We start from the raw sequence: 17,861 nt of genomic DNA, 5'->3' as shown, positions 1-17,861 counted from the left end.
AGTGGGTTTGAGCGTGATATGAGCTTCAAAGTCGTTTTGCATGGCCTAACCCAGGAGAAAAAAAGGGACAAAAATGTCGTCGACAAGGAATCCAATTGAGCATAAGGAATAGCATCAGAGACGATATTGACAGAGTCGTCTATGGAGAACTCAAAAATGCGAAAGGCATTGAAACCAAAAAGATTATCCCCCTTACTATGGTCAACCACAAATATGGGAACAGTACGGATGACAGATTTGTAAGATACCTCAGCATCAAATTGTCCCAAGAGAGAAATCTTCTGTTTATTGTAAGTCCGTAATTGCCTAGTGACAGGTGACATGATTGGAGAACCCAACTGAAGATACGTTTGAGAATCGATGATAGTGGCAGCAGAACCAGTATCCACCTGAATGCGAACATCTCGACCAAGTATTTGGACAGTGAGGAATAACTTCCCTGAAAGGGAAGAAGTACAACTGACAGACAACACAGAATCAGGTATGCGGTCGGATTTGCAAACGGATGACACATGACCCTTTTTTTGCATTTGTGACACTTTCTACTGAGGCCGTGAAGTTCAGCAGCCCAAGTGCGATAGGATTGATTCGGTTGTTTTTGACAATGATAAAAGGCAGCACAAGAGGCTACCACATGTGTTTGCTTTTGAAAATAGACAGACAGAAGTGAGCACATTTCAGCAAAGGACAAAGACGTAGGATCTTTCAAAGGAGCCAATTGCGACAACAACCGATACATTTGAGGTGAAATCCATGAAAGGAACAGAGACTTACATGTTTGTTCATCCGCGACATGAAATGCCAAGAAGTGCTGTTGAAGACGTTTTTCGTAATCAGACCAGTCTTCCGCCATCTCGTCATAAGGAGGAAAAGTAGGTAGAGATGATGAGAGACGCCCCGCATTTGATGCCGCGATGAAATCACAAATCGCTTTTGTGAGAAGCGTTTGCTGTTCTATGAGACCTTGCAATAGTTGCTCTAAAGTAGCCATGGAAACATGTGGGTCAACGATGGGAAAGAAAAATCAATACCTCGTTGCCGATTGTAATAACTTCAAGTTGAACAAATATATTTCAAGTAAGACGCAATACGTGAGTCACAGATCAAGTAAACAGAGTAAGACGTGTGTACACGTTGACAGTCAAATCATAACTCAGTCCAAATCTAGCGGCCGCTGGCTAGTTGGCCGCCTGCTGCATGCTGCTGCTGCATGGCTGGCAGACAGCACCGCATGTAGAGGATGCGCGTAACTGCGCAACGGCACTTTGAAAGATTGGCGAGTCACAACATAGACTACTGTGGAGATAATAATAATAATAATAATAATAATAATAATAATTATTATTATTATTATTATTATTATTATTATTATTATCATCATCATCATCTGCAAAAAGTGCAAATTTTTATCTTCTGAAACTGCCAGTGGGAGATCATTTATTTATATAAAATCAACAAAGGATCCAAAATCAACCCTGTGGTACACCATGTCTGATTGCTTCAAATACTGAGTGTTTAGTGTTATGCAATTGGCATTGAATTGATACACATTGCTCTCTGTCCTTCAGATAAGATAAAAGCCATGAACCTTCTGTATATACTGGTCGATAATTTAACTTTTGCATTAGGATGATGCTGAAGTAGATAAACCATTCCTTTTGTGAAATTATTTGTTAAATGATTATGTTGAATGCATTCTGCAATTATGAGCTCTGGTGAAAATATTTGAAATAGCTTGAAATCTTAAAATTTGTCTTTGCAAGGCATTTGATTAGTGCTGTATGAAGGGAATATCAGAAATACACGTTTGAAAGCAGTAACCCTCAAAAACATCTTTAATGAAAATGTACTGAACATATACCACCAAGTGCAAGAAAATATACTGATAACTCGAATTAATAATTATACATTTGAAAATAAGTTGAGAACATTTCAGCACCCATGTTTACAGAGAATGCAAAGTAACAGAATCATAAAAAGATCTTACTGATTCTTTTCTGTCTCTTCAGATTATGTGCCAGTGTAAAATCTTTAGAATTTTTTTATAATTTTTATTCTATGTACTGTAAATATGTGCCACCCAAATAACTGATTCCTGTAGAATCAAAATTTTTGAAAACGAATTGTGCATCTCTCCAGTTCAAAAAATTATTTTTGTTGTCCTTTGATTTCAGATGGAGATGGGAAAAGAATACTAGTATCAGTTCTGCTTGGAAGCCATGGGAACTATCAGAAATACATGGAAGAGGGAAACAATGCATCTCAATGTGTCATTGCTGCAGTTTCTGTTAGTACCAAAACAAAATGGGACATGCTGGACTGTATGGTTCGAAGAGTATTCAAAGTAAGGTTCTTTCCATTTTCCATTACATTAGCATAATGATACAATAATATTTCTTTCTAGCAATACATTGGAAGTTCAAGAATTTAGATTCCTCTTTGTTTCTGAAAAATTAAGTCCTGTTGTGGGCAAATTTAGAATTGTGTAAGGAGCAGTTAAGTACGTATTTAATCCTGTATATGCCGTATTTACCCAAATTTGTCATTCGAAAAATAATGGGTCATCTTAACATTCATAAATTAAAGTATTACAGCTGAGCTCATGGTTTTTATGTTGTCTAATAAATGAATATAGGGGTCATCTTAAATTTACAGATGAAACTTTTGTGATTGAGATCATGTGAAGATTTATTTTGAAGAATTTGGAATGGTTTTGTAGTTTCTGACACAGCATTTGTACTCCTGCCACTAGTGTTATCACAGGCAATGGATAATTTGGCTGCAGCTTGTTTTAATGGTCTATTATTTTTCACAAGGTACCCCTCCTCCCCCCACCCCCTCCGTTGCTTTGTGTGAGACAAGCGAGTATTGGAGACCAATATTGTTTGTCTGATGTGTAACATTGGCCACAGTTTGCACCTGCTGTACAGGTCAAAGATGTTGAAAGGATGAGCTCCTTGATGCTGTGTCAAAGAGGTTAGAATCTATTCTAACCTCCTTTTGCTAAGTAGATTTTGTTTATTTCTTAACAATGAATTATGGTTAATTAAAGTAATAATACTTGTTAATTAACTCTGTTGAACAAAATGTAACATCAGTTTTACCAAAATATATTATAAATTAGCAAAAGAAAAACTTGTTTACTTTCATAGTAGTGATGAAAATCAGGTTACAGCTAAATCTTTTTCAGAGTTAGCTGCCTTTTCATTTGTAGTTGGAATTGAATTGACTTCAACATTGGATGAATACTCAACAACAGTATACATTTATGCAGTAATAGTCTAGATAGGAGCAAGTGACATTCTGAGATGTTTCATGCAACAATGTTATTAGCGGTCGCTGAAAGGTATAATAGGAATGAAAGAGGGTGTGGCAGATGCTGGTTCTATGCAACCAATGAAACAGCAGTGGGCAGATGAAGTACTTGGAAGCGAGAGACGAAGGAAAATATTGTCACATTCTCACTTCAGTATTGATGCAAAATCTGCTATGTATTTGGGGGGGGGGGGGGGGAGGGGGGGGAGAAACAGCTGTGTTCTCAGTTTCCACCATAACCACAACCTTGCATATCACAACATATTTGGAAGAAAGAGTGAAATATTTGTGAAAACCATACATTGCGACATTTTTGAAAGAAACAGTCAAATATTTGTGACAACTTAGACTATAAATTTCAGCTGTCCTATGAGGCCATACCCTTACCATCACCTCAGAAATCATGACAAAGAAACTGCTCTGAAGTACCAAAGAAACTGGTATAGGCATGCATATTCAAATACAGACATATGTAAACAGGCAGAACACAGTGCTGTGGTCGGCAATGCCTATAGGGTACAGGGAGAGATGTTCGCCACCAATTTACAAAACAATATTTTAAATTGTTTTCATTCTTGAAAACATAATGAAATATTTTTTAATATGATAAGTTTATTTCTATATATGAAATAAAAACTACATTAACTATTGAAAGTGATGTCTTAAATGATAGGAAATTTTTTCCGTACAATGTAGCCAACTGGCGAACTTTCCTCCCAGGGAGGGAATCACGCCTGAAATCAAATTTTGTTTACTTTAAATACTGCTGTTTATAACAGACACTTGAAAATTCTACAGGACATACAAATATAATTTTAAATAATTTTTGTGACATTTCTGTGCACTTTAATCTGTATCAGAGTCCAAGTCATTACAAACAGTACACAAGCCACACTTCTTCACAGACTGATTGTCACAGTCTTCGTGAAACCAGTTCTGGCAACTTGCACACTGGAACCACTCCACTTGCCTTGCTGGACTGATGACCATAGATGTTAAGTCCCATAATGCTCAGAGCCACTTGCCTTGCTCTTGGATCGTAGTAATCTTCTCCACAGTCTTTGCAGGTAGAAGATGTGGCACATTTACGTTTCTTTGGATTCAGTGTTACTCCACTGCACTCAGGCTGCAGCTCTTTGTTTGTACTGTGTCTACTTTTTCTTCGAACAGGTTCTGATGTTCTTACTTGTTCATTCCTACTGCTATCTGTGTTCATCATGGAATTATTTTCGTCTTCGTTTGAAGAGAAGAGCTTCCGAGTGATCAAAACTGCCGACGAATTCATCGAATTTGTTATCCTTTTCCTCTGGATATCAGGTGTTGACATCAGGTCATGAAAAGAAACATTGTGAATGTCGTTGCTCTCCAGGTCATTTTGAGATGCGCTTCCAGAACCCTGTTCGAGAGGAACTGGATTATCTGAGACAGTGCTTGGTGCAAAAGCTTCCTTTAGTATGGATTCCAGATTAAAAGGGTGAATCCTGGTTGCCTTAAAACCAGAAATAGCATTGCTTGGGACTGCTTCTTCAACCAAGCCTCTGTAAATATTGTAGGAAAACAGATCTTTGACACAGGGCGTCCAGGGTATTGCCGTCTTAAAGTTCTCTACAGCTTTGTTCCAATAAACTTTGAGTGCTTGGAATAAACTTTTATCCAGGAGTTGCAGCTCATGAGAGCAATGAGCAGGCAGACAGAGAATTTTGACATTGGATCTTTCCGCTATATTCAAGACTGCTTCGTCCAAAAGGCTTTTGTGTCCATCCACAATGAGCAGTGCTTTTTCTGGCAGTCTGTGGTGCTTAAAATGTTCCACGAATCTGCAGAATGAATCGACAGTGATGTACTCTTTAGGTGTCATTTCAAATATGGAGACTGGTGGCAACCCATCACCCCAAATATCCTTCCTGTTCTTTCCCTTGTATAGAATCATGGGGGAGATGAAATTTGTTCCAGTGGCATTGACACAAGCCAAGACTGTCACAGTTTTGCCCTTTTCCCCGTATGTTGCCACGTGAACACGCTTTGAACCTTTCAAAGCTAAAATTTTCTCCTGTGGATTAAGAGTGAGTTGCAATCCTGTTTCATCCACATTGTAGATCAGCTGTGGGATAGATGAAAGATTCATGGCATCATAAACTTTTCCCAGAAGATTATAAAACTGGGATACTCTTTCAGCGTTAAAACGCACCAATCTTCCGTAACTCAAACTTTCTCTTTTTCTGAAAACTATTTCAGGTTTGCATGTATGAAATCCTTGAAACCAAAATTTCCCTACACGGTCATTTCTAAACATGTTTGGGATATTTCTCTTTGCACAATATTCAAATACCATCATCTGTAGTTTTTCTTTTGTAATCCCAAATCCCACAGAGTGGAGTCTGATGATGTGGGTAACAAGTTCAAAGAGTTGGTGACCTGCCGAACATCTTTCTTGATGATCTGCTACCAGCACATTTTACGTGGCCTTCAAGAGTTTTCCTCGGAATCCCATACAATTTAGCGGCAGCATACACAGATTGTCCATTGCGAACAGCTGTAACAGCACTTTTTAAATCCTCTTCTTTCCATTTACCATACAGACCCTTCGATTATCTAACCATATTGCCTGGAAAGTCAATAGAGAACGCCAGTTTAGCTACTTTTAAACAGGGTAACAGAATATGAAATGTGCATCAGCTTCTAATTTCCCCCAAAATTATTGTCAACATTAAAATTGATGAATATTAATAAACATTAATTAAGTGGTCAATTAAAGGAAAAATTCTCAAAATATTACGTAAGGTAGCTCTTCCACAATGATCTCTTTTATTGTTCATGAGTCTAGTCTAATAAATGTCGATGTATGGCGTCAGACAAGAACGGGAGGGAAATTCGCCATACTAATGGTGAAATTCCCTCCAGAAGCACACTTTATTATACAATAATATATCACAGCATTGTTAAGTAATTTACAATTAATTCTTTTTTGTTTCACTCACAGCACATATTTATACACTTTAGCAGTCAAAATAATAATTTATTTATACTTACAGTAGCGAAAACGGATCCCAATTGTTGGAGACGGTAAAAATGTACCCTGTCTCAGTGTCAGTCTTCTCACGAAATGTGTTCCACTACTGATTGTGAGGATAATATGTAATTTTTTGTGCTACCACCAGATGGCAACATAGAATGGGCATGCTTTGAATCAGTTTTTCTCATGATCGCCAACGGATGGCAGTGAGTGCTGACAGATCTGTTGCAATAGAAAGGCAAATACGGGAAATGTCCCTCCCTGGCGAACATCCCTACCTCTACCCTATAAGACAACAAGTGTCTGGTGCAATTATTAGATCAGTTATTGCTGCTACAGTGGCAAGTTATCAAGATTGAAGGGAGTTAGAACATGATTTATAGTTGGCGCACGAGTGATGGGACACAGCATCTCCGGGGTTGCGATGAAGTGGGGATTTTCCGATACAGCCATTTCATGAGTGTACTGTGAATATCAGGAATCCAGTAAAACATAAAATCTCTGTCATGACTGTGGCCGGAAAAAGATCCTGGAAGAACGGGACCAGTGACGACTGAAGAGAATCGTTCAGTATGACAGAAGTTCAACTCTCTTGCAAATTGCTGCAGATTTCAGTTCTGGGCCATCAACAAGTGTCAGCGTGTGAACCATTCAGCAAAATATCATTGATATGGGCTTTTGGAGCCGAAGGCGCACTCATGTACCCTTGATGACTACATGACACAAAACCTTATGCCCCATCTGGGCCTGTCAAAGCTGACATTCGACTGTTGATGACTGGAAACATGTTGCCTGGTCGGACGAGTCTTGTTTTAAATTGTATCAAGTGGATCTACGTGTACGGGTATGGAGACAACCTCGGAATCCTGCATGTCAGCAGGGGACTGTTAGAGGTGGTGGAGGCTCTGTAATGGTATGGGGCGTGTACAGTTGAAGTGATATGGGACCCCTGATATGTCTAGATACGACTCTTGACAGGTGAGACATTCATAAGCATCATGTCTGATCACCTGCATCCATTCATGTCCATTATGCATTCCGGCGCACTTGGGCAATTCCAGTGTGGCAGTGGGACACCCCACATGTCCAAAATTGCTACGGAATGGCTCCAGGAACACTTCTCTGAGTTTAAACACTTCTGCTGGCCGCCAAACTCACCAGACATTAACATTATTGAACATATCTGGGACGCCACAACTTGCTGTTCAGAAGAGATCTCCACCTCATTGTACTGGCTGTAAACTCTTACAGGTTTATGGACAGCATTGCAGGATTCATGGTGTTAGTTCCCTCCAGCACTACTTCAGACATTAGTCGAGTCCATGCCACGTCATGTTGTGGCACTTCTGCATGCTCATGGGGGCCCTACACGATATTATGCAGGTGTACCAGTCTCTGTGGCTCTACAGTGTATGATCCCAGATAATGATACTAGTGATGGTGCTGGTGGTGGTGTTGGTGGTATGGAGATTAGCTGTAGTAATACCATAGGTGACTGGCTTAGATAGTAAGCAAAGAAGAAAGTGAAGATAAAAATTAATGCAAACCATTTCTTTTGGTTTATTTTATTTTTACATGTATCCTCAAAGTGTAGACAATCAATAAATGACATCGGTTTAGAGTAGATATAATGTTAACTTTTTAGGATGTTACTTTATATCTATGAAACAGTTTGTAATTTTGGTTGGTCAGAATAAATTAAAAATAAAATTTCCTCAAAGAGGCTTTGTAAAAAAAAAAAGGGCGGGGGGGGGGGGGTGGTTGTGGTTTTATAGTCAGGGTTGTCTTACATCTGGGTAAAAATGGTGTTAAATATCACTGGAGTTGTTCAGAAACCAAGCAGTCCAATGTAACTGAATTCTGAAATAGTAGATTAGTAGGCAAAAAGAAGCAAAATGTACACAGAAGGGAGTAGGTTAGCACTTTGATAAATTTTGGTCAAAATGAAAATTCTACATAGATACATTCTAAATATTTATGTAGTGGAATGCCACTGTGACACATCTTTCTTTTTGTTCGATGCCATGGACAATTGTTTTTCCTGTCGCTCAGAAATTTTATAAGTTCTGTTCTGCTTTAGTATGCTTGATGCATTTGAATAAAATATAAAGAATCTTTGTTGCCATCCTTCTGTTAAAGACAGAAAAATATAACTGTTAGGAAAAGGGAAATCAATTATATGACGAGAATCAGGGTGTATATGCCCCGGGACAACTGGGAAATCCTTGAAAAACCCAGGAATTTTGTAAAATTCCGGGAATTTTTCAGTGTTTTAGTTTTCAGTTAAATTTTTGGAATTTTGATTGCTAAGAACTGATAGTCTAACAAAGAATATTACTGTATCCCGCTACTGCAGAATTATACTGCAGGAATAAAACGTAAACAAGAGAAAAAAAAATAAAGTGATTCTTTGTTGCCAAAGAAATGCGTCATTTTCAACAAAACACTCTGCACATGCAAGTGTCTGCCAACAGCAAAATGTGTTAAAGGCATTATGATGAAAGGCTTTGCAATACTTCATAACAACAAACTGCTTGTGATGAGCGTGACATCACAACTGTTTAAATTAACTTCGTTAGAATAGTTGTCATCGGGCTCATGCGCCTGCCTGGTGGAGTCATGTATGAGCAGTACATTCTCCCGCTTCTGGCTACTTGAAGTGTGGCTGTTGGCTGTATGGGCTACAGCAATTAGTCAAGTGCTACTGGGAAAAACTTTTCTGGCATGCACTGTTTACATTTAGTGATTTTGCTGTTAGCTCTCACATCAAATGAAAACAAAACAGATTTCTGTGGTCGGGAGCCAGCAATTGAATTAAAATAAATTCACATAATTATGGAAGGCTAAAATAATTATTAGTTTCAGTTTTTTTGTTTTATTTTATGTCCAAGTTTTTGATAGCCAAGCTTTAATTGCCATGCAGAACGATGAAGTTATTTTCATCGGTTTGCTAAAGAAATTTGGCTGTTATTAATCTTTTCTGCTGAGGCAGTCAATTGAAGCAAAGTGTTTCATTCCAGACTATTGGCTGGTTTCAGTTGTTTGCTGGATTTCAAGCATATGTTTTCACCTTCTGGCATGTTTCTAATAGCTCGCGAGAAAATATTGCGAATGGTGGTTTGAAAAGTTTCGCTTTCAATGTAAATTTCCTTTTACGCGAGGTGAATTACGTTGTGTATGAGAATGTGTGATAAATTTCTGAAATCACAGTGTGTTTGAGCCTCATTTAAAACTCAACACTTTGAGGACCAGCCACTTGAAGAATTTTGAGCCCAGAAGAGCAGACATTTATGTCATTATTTAAAATTTTACTGGCACATTTGTGTGATGTATCTTAAAGTGTAACACACATAAAAAAAGACCGATTTATACATGAAAGCTTAGCTTTTCTGGTGGCTTATTGATCTTTGAGACCAGTATTATATGTGAAGTGTAGCTTTTCTTGTAGCGGCACTTGTATATTAATTTAAACCATTAACTTTTCCTACTTGTGTGTTCACAATACTTAACAGTGAGGTTGTTGTTGATTGATTACATCACATTTTCTATGCTCTGAATATCTGCTTTCATTGGCTGGTGAGTTCACATGACGTGCACTATGATTGACCTACAAAAGCACATCGCAATCTCCATTTCAACGCTTTGGAAACTAACGTGCCGTGTTCGGTGAAATTCAAATTTATTCTTTTTTAATATGAAAATACGCAGCATACTTGTTGCTACACATCAAATATCTTTATTTTTTTTTCTCTCACGTTTGTTTACTAATGTGCCAGGAAGTTCAATCTGGTGCATAAAACTTTAACCCTTCAAAGGATTGATAAGTTTTACAAATCCGAGGGAAAGTATACTGTCACTTAACATAGAAAAAGTGTATGTTCATTTGGGAGAAAGCGTATTTGTAACAGTAAAATCTGGGAATTGTTTTTCCTTGTCTGCGTTGTTGCCATGAAAATGAATTAATCATCAGAACCAACATACGTGCCATTGATTTTACAACAGATGTGTACCATATTTGCCACACGTTCCGTGTTGCTTTTGAACTGTTAAATATTTGTTTGTGTCTGAAATGAAAGGTAAATAAATAGAGTAGCACCAGATTTGTGATTAAGCACCTGTAATTTGTCACAGCTCACCAAAATTAACAGGGCTTCTTAGGCGAAACAATCTGGTTATAAAATACTTGAAATTGTGTTGTTTTTGTTGTTATCGTTGTCGTCTTCAATTGAAAGAGTGGTTGATGCAGCGCTTCGCACTAGTCTAACCTTTGCTAGTATCTTCATGCCTGCATAACTACTGTAAGCTGCATCAGTTTGAATCTGCTTACTATATTGAAGCCTTGGTGTCCATTACTAAATTGACAGTTCTTTGGTACCTCCCTATATGTCCTATCGATAGTTCCCTTCCTTTTGTCTAGTTGTGCCACAAATTTCCTTTCTCCCCAATTCAGTTCCGTACTTCTTCATTAATTTCTTGATCTTTTCATCTAATTTTCACCATTTTTCTGTAGCACTATGTTTTAGAAGTTTGTATTCTCTTCTTGTCTAAACTGTTTATCATCCACGAGTCACTATCATCCAACTATGCACTTAAGACAAATTCTATTTGATTTTAACAAATTGCTCTTCTTCAGAAATGCTTTTCTTTCCACCGTTAGGCTGCAGGTCATCTTTACTTCATTGCCATCATTTTTATGTCCAATTAGCAAAAGTCATCTACTACTTCCAATGCATCACTTTGTAATCCAATTACCTCAGCATTGCCTGATTTAATTAAGCTCAAGAAATGAATTAAAATTTGTGCCACTGCCAAGACTGGAACCCGATCTCTTGCGTACTGGGCAGATGTGTTAGCCATTACACCACTGTAGCAGTGTAGGTAACACAGCTTCCCTAGTCCAATGCCCTCCCTAACACAAACCTCAATTTACGCTTTCAGCCTGTTTTCCCCTTCTTAAATTGTTTTTGCCAAGGCTCTCCAGTGTTAGGGAGGGCAGGATAGTCCACGCAGCTGCATTACCTGACTGGTACAGAAGTGTAATGGCTAACACATCTGCCCAGTAAACAGGAGACCCGGGTTCAAGTCCCAGCTGTGGCACAAATTTTAATTCATTTCTTCAGCTTCTATCATTATCATAGATAAAGTTGAGACTCATCTGTCTCAAGGAAAACTTAGTTATATCAGATCTCTTCCATTCTGTCCAACTGCGTTTCCAAGTCCTTTACCATCTCTGACTGAATTAAAATGTCATTAGTGAACTGCAGAATTTGTATTTCTTCTCCCTGTACTATAATTCCTTTCTAAATTTCCCTTGGTTTCCTTCCCAGCTCGCTCAGTGTACAGAGTGAATAACAACAGGCTAGGCTATGACCGTGTCTCACTACCTTCTCAACTACTGCCTCCCTTCCATGTCCTTTGACACTCATAGCTGCAGTATGGTTTCTATTTAAGTTGTGAGTAACTTTTTGCTCCTTGTATTTTATCCCAGGAATCTTAGAATTTTGAAGTGTAGTGCAGTCAACGTTGTCAAAAGCCCCTTCTAAATCTACAAATGCTATAAAAATGGGTTTGAATTTCTTCAACCGATCTACTAAGATAAGTTGTAGGATCATTATCACATCATGTGTTTCTACATTTCTAGCAAAATCAAAGTGGTCTTCCTCGAGAATCCAAAGTGATCTTCCTCGAGGGTGGCCTCTACCAGTTTTTCTATTCTTCCATAAATAATTCATTAATCTGACAGTTCAGTAATATTAACACCTGTCAACATGTGCATTTTTTTGGAGCTGGAATTGTTACATTCTTCTTGAAGCCTGATGATATTTCCCCTGTCTCATATGTTGTGCATACAAGTTGGAATAATTTTGTCCTGGTTGGCTCTCACAAGGGTCTCAGTAATTCAGAGTGAATATCATCTTTTCCATGGGTCTTGTTTCCATGTACACCTCTCAATTCCCTGTCAAACTCTTCTTGTAGTATCTTATCTCCTGCCTGATCTTCACCTTCTTGATCTTCTCTTTCTATAGGATTGTCCTCAAGTTTGCTTCTCACCATCTATGTAATTTTTTCACATTTCTTGTTTCCCTTCTTTGCTTAGTACTGGCTTGCCCTCTGAGCTCTTGATGTTGTTCATAAAGCCGCTTCTCTTTTCCCCAAAGGTATCTTATTTTTCCTATAGGTGGTATCTATCTTTCCCCTAGTCATGCTTGTTTTTACAGACCCAACCATTGGTTCTTTCAATTGACTCAGCTCTCATCTGTTTGTTTTACTGCCTTTCTGCAATTTCTTCAGTTTTAATCTGTAGGCTGTAGCCAGTAAATTATGGTCAGAGTCAACATCTAACCCTGGAAATTTTTTGCAGTCTGAAATTTGTCTTACTTTAATATAATCTAACTGAAACATTAAGTTGTCTGCAGGTCTCTTTCATGTGTACAGTGTACTTTCATTATCCTTAAACCACATGATTAAATTGTTCCCAGGTGGCTTCTTCTTTCATTCCTTTCCCCCAGTTCATGTTCTCCCACTATTTTTTTTTCTCTTCCTTTTCCTACAGTCAAATTCCAGTCTCCCATCAGAATTAAATCTATGTCTTCCTGAACTATCAGAATAATTTCATTTCTATCATCAAACATTGTTTCATTCTCTTCATCTGCGGCACTTGTAGGTGGTGTTGACCTTGTAATAATGTGGCAGATGTTACAATTAAAATCTGTAGTGGGGGCTATTCCTCTTTATACCAAATGACATACAATACATTATATGCAAAAAGCTCATGAATGATCCATTTCAGTTAACAAAATATCTATTCTCAGTTTCTGTACAACTCTTAATGAGTTATCAGTATTATAGCTTTCTCTTTTACATGCTTCTGAAGGAAAGTAGAAGTAGAACCACATGTCCACGCAGAATACCAATTTTATTCTTGATATAAAACTTCTACTGGAATCACAGAATTTTACTGCAGTAAACTGATAGTGACACTTGATAATTTTTTTTAAATTTTATTTTAAAACTGTCATGCTGCAGCCAGAGGGGCATCTTTTACATGCCTGCTTTTTCAAGTTTCAAACATATAATTATGTTAATTGTAACCTCTAGCTCCTACACAATTGCAACATCATAATGGTTTGATATTTTGCTTGTATATTATGAGATGAGTTGGATCAAAATTTCGATTCAATAATACTGTTTAAGGTTTTCTGCCATTTGCATAGATTAATACAAGTTAAAACCAAAGTGATCTCTCCAGTAGGGTTGATTAATTGTTTGGCTGGTACTCAGATTAACTTCCACTGTAACTGCCTTATCATTGATATAACAGTAGTTAAACAAATAAGTAGTGTTCATCTCTGGTGCTTAACGTTCAACAAAAAGTTCCTTGTCCGTGTAAGTGCTCTTAAAGAAACATGGGAAAGCTGTAACTGTGCAGTTCCTCCACCATCCACAAATATCTCAAGGAAAATAGATAAATAAATGTGTTGTAAGTCTACTGAGAGAGCTTTCTGGAATTATTGTGGGCTCTTCTTCTCCATTGCGTTCGAGACTTAGTTAATCGTCAATACTTCAAGTCTCTCAGCATCATGCTTTTAACTTTTTGCTCAAACCAGGTGATTTGTTAATTTTTATCTGACCACACCACTTTTTTCTTCAATCTCCCTCCCCACATGACCCACTTACTTTCAGATCAGGGTTCATAGTAATAGTGATTGACACAGACCTGTCTCTATATTTGTTAGCTTTTCCAGATGTATGTGATGTCATACATATGCTGGACTACTCTTGCCTTCTATCACAAACTGTTGAATTTACCTCCTCATACACTTTTGTTGATTCGTCATTGTGATTGTAATTCCACCGGTGGACAAGATGTGTCATGCTAGATACTACTAACTTTTTAAGCATTGTACAGGGTGAAGCAGCTAAGTCATAACACCCCTTGTATCTCCCCAAAAGTAATAGATACAAAGATGCAGTTTGGACAGTGAATTGCAGGGACAAGGCTACTTGAATACATCACATTTCATGTTTGTGCTATTTTTTATTACAGAGATATGAGGTCATCTTTTTATATATATATATATATATATATATATATATATATATATATATATATATATATATATATATATATGTCTGCTTGTGTCTGTATATGTGTGGATGGATATGTGTGTGTGTGCGAGTGTATACCCGTCCTTTTTTCCCCCTAAGGTAAGTCTTTCCGCTCCCGGGATTGGAATGACTCCTTACCCTCTCCCTTAAAACCCACATCCTTTCGTCTTTCCCTCTCCTTCCCTCTTTCCTGATGAGGCAACAGTTTGTTGCGAAAGCTTGAATTTTGTGTGTATGTTTGTGTTTGTTTGTGTGTCTGTCGACCTGCCAGCACTTTCATTTGGTAAGTCACATCATCTTTGTTTTTAGATATATATTTCCTACGTGGAATGTTTCCCTCTATTATAACCATATATATATATATATATATAGAACCCTATGTTAAATTTTAGCAAAACATGATAGGCTTAAAAAGAGGGTTTCAAATATGTGTATATCATAATATTTAGGCGAATAGTTTTTGAGACACAGATATGTTCCTGTATTGTATTCATTCTTCGAAGCGGCGTTGTCCAATGTGACCTTTCCTGTTGACCACTGAGGAACTTTCAGGGGAGGTGTTTTCTTCCTGCATCTCGATAATGCCGCAAGATGATGCATGAGGTAGCTGGAGAGAAGGATATAAATGTGCTGCTGGGCTAATGAGACATCACATTTCTGTCACAGTTTCATGGAGCAGATATGTACACCAACGAAGAAAACTTAGGTGTGCTTCTAGTGTATGGTGAAAGCAGAAGAAATGCTTTTAAAGCAATATGGAGAGCTGTATCCTGATCGTGAGCGTCCTACACGCCAGCTTCTTACACATATTTGCAAGAAACTACTTGAATCGGGATCATGGAACGCCATGCAGAGGACAAAACAGAAAACTGCAATTGGCGAGGTACATGAAGAGGGCGTTCTAGCGCTGGCACATAACGACCCTACTGTTTTGTCGCGATGTATCGCCTCGGAATGAGGTATAAGTCAGAGAAGTTTTCTACGCACATTGCACTGGCATAGATTTCACCCATTTCACCTCTCATTACATCAAGCACTCTCCGGTGGGGATTTCGAGCGGTGCCAGGAATTTTGCCGGTTTGCGCTGCAGCGCTTACAAGATAATCCAACATTTTTTCAACCGGTGCTTTTTACTGATGAAGTGACTTTCACCAACCACGGTAATGTGAATTTGCATGATATGCAATATTGATCAATAGAAAACCCTCATTGGCTTCGACAGATACAGCATCAGCAACTGTGGAGTGTTAACGTGTGGTACGGCATCATTGGAAATGTTATTGTGGGGCCGTATATCATTCTGGGTATACTAAATGGCAATAACTATTCAGAGTTCCTGTGAAACATTCTGCCCATTTTGCTGGAAGAGGTACCAGTAACTACGCGTCAATGCATGTGATTCCAACGTGATGGCTGTCCTGCTTGCTCTTCCCATGTGGCTACAGAACTCCCGGATTGTTGGGTAGGACGATGTGCTGAAGAGAAGTAGCCAGCCCAGTCTCCTGATTTTAGTCCAGTGAAACTGTCAGAAAAAAAGCCTATACCTTGCAAAAGGTGGGGTAGAAGATTTTTTTTTTTTTAACTCGTTCATATTGTTGGAAAGGTTAGAAAACCAAGTTTTTCCAACAAAATTTCTCTTGGGAAAACTTTCTGCAGTCAAAAAACTTTGAAAATTTCGGACTTTTTTCAGTTTTTTCAAAATATCTCAGTTTCATTTGCTCCTATCGCTTTGACGTCTATTTTCTTTTTTAAAGAGCACAAAATTGTCTACAAATTTGGTTCTTACCATTTTTTTCTACTCCCAGTATCATATTTCAGAAAGGCTTGTAACTCTTCTTCACTTTGTTTCATTAAACAAATCCTTTGGAAGAGAGTTAAAGGATCAACAGGAGTAATTTTAGTGCTCCCAGCTTTTACAGAATTGAACGCAGAAAGGAGAGTCACAACTTTATCTTTTCTACAGAACTTTACATTGTGGAAATTGTCACCAACTATTTTTTGCTCGAAATTTGAAAAATTGGTATTTTTTGACGCGCTGTAGCGCCTTAGATATTGGGAGTAGAAAAAAATGGCAAGAATCAAATTTGTAGAGAATTTTGTGCTCTTTAAAAAAGAAAATAGACGTTAAAGCGATAGGAGCAAATGAAACTGAGATATTTTGAAAAACTGAAAAAAGTCCGAAATTTTCAAAGTTTTTTGACTGTAGAAAGTTTTCCCAACCGAAATTTTGTTGGCAAAACTCGGTTTTCTAATCTTTTCAACCATATGAACGAGTTGAAAAACTAAGCTCTTCTACCCCACCTTTTGCAAGGTATATGTACTATTTGACTGGACTAATTTGACCCCTCTTGATTTTTTTCTGTGGGGAGCAATCAAACATAAAGCGTATGCCCAAATACCAACTACACCAGACAATATGAAGCAACGTATCATCGAAGCGTGCGCTGATGTCTCACATGACACCCTCACAGCCATTCATAAATCATTCGAACGGTGACTAAAAGTGTGCATTGGAGCAGAGGGGAATCATTTTGAGCACATGCTTCAGAGAAGTTTTGTATCATGTACAGTATGTATTTTGCATCTTTATGTGTATTTGCTCCATATTGTGATCAATAGTAAATATTTTCAAATAAAAACCAAATACGTACAAAATAATAGTTACCAGTAAGGGCCTCCTCATTTACATTTGTATTTCTGTTACTTAAAATGTATTAACATCTTGTAGCATTTTAATACATTATGTGCCGGCCGGAGTGGCCGAGCGGTTCTAGGCGCTTCAGTCTGGAACCACGCGACCGCTACAGTTGCAGGTTCGAATCCTGCCTTGGGCATGGATGTGTGTGATGTCCTTAGGTTTGTTAGGTTTAAGTAGTTCTAAGTTCTAGGGGACTGATGACCTCAGATGTTAAGTCCCATAGTGCTTAGAGCCATTTGAACCAATACATTATGTTGTCTACTATTTTGGTATCGCAGTTGTCAAATAACTGAATAATATTTGTGTGACATCATCTGTTTATATAAGAATACACAGCCTACAGTTGCAGGTTAACTTTATTGTTTACCTAGGTTTCAACGTTAGTAATAACGTTGTCTTCAGAACCTGCAACAAGTTAATATTATAATGCGCTAGTAAATTATATTAGATATGGTCATCCTACAGGATGCAACATATAGTACTTACATAAATTATTATTTAAACGTTTGCCTAAAACAGGCCATGTCCTAAGTCAATTTCATAAAATTTGATGCATAACCATAAGGTTTTGTCACTTCTATTAAACCAACTGTAGAAATTCACTTTAAGCCCGTTGTTTGGGCCTCGTCATGTGACTAGATACTGCAGACTGCGAGGGCTTCGAGGTCTGCCTCACAGAGGGCCGCGCACATGTGCGAGACGTATAGAGTCAAACTCTTATTACGC

The 17,861-nt window shown here is 37.9% G+C and overlaps 1 protein-coding gene across 3 annotated transcripts in view; it reads left to right on the top strand.

Moving 5' to 3' along the window:
• The window catches only part of LOC126471177 (protein sickie-like), a 749,505-nt gene that overhangs the window by 710,285 nt on the left and 21,359 nt on the right, over positions 1–17,861 (top strand). For all 3 annotated transcript variants that reach the window (XM_050099283.1, XM_050099285.1, XM_050099284.1), the window contains one exon: positions 2,175–2,344. In XM_050099283.1, coding sequence (XP_049955240.1) covers positions 2,175–2,344 — 170 coding nt within the window. The remainder of the gene's footprint in view (positions 1–2,174; positions 2,345–17,861) is intronic.

This window comes from Schistocerca serialis, chromosome 3, assembly GCF_023864345.2.
Source record: "Schistocerca serialis cubense isolate TAMUIC-IGC-003099 chromosome 3, iqSchSeri2.2, whole genome shotgun sequence".
In the NCBI taxonomy this organism is placed as follows: Eukaryota; Metazoa; Arthropoda; class Insecta; order Orthoptera; family Acrididae; genus Schistocerca; species Schistocerca serialis.
This window is presented reverse-complemented; position numbering and strand designations above follow the sequence as displayed.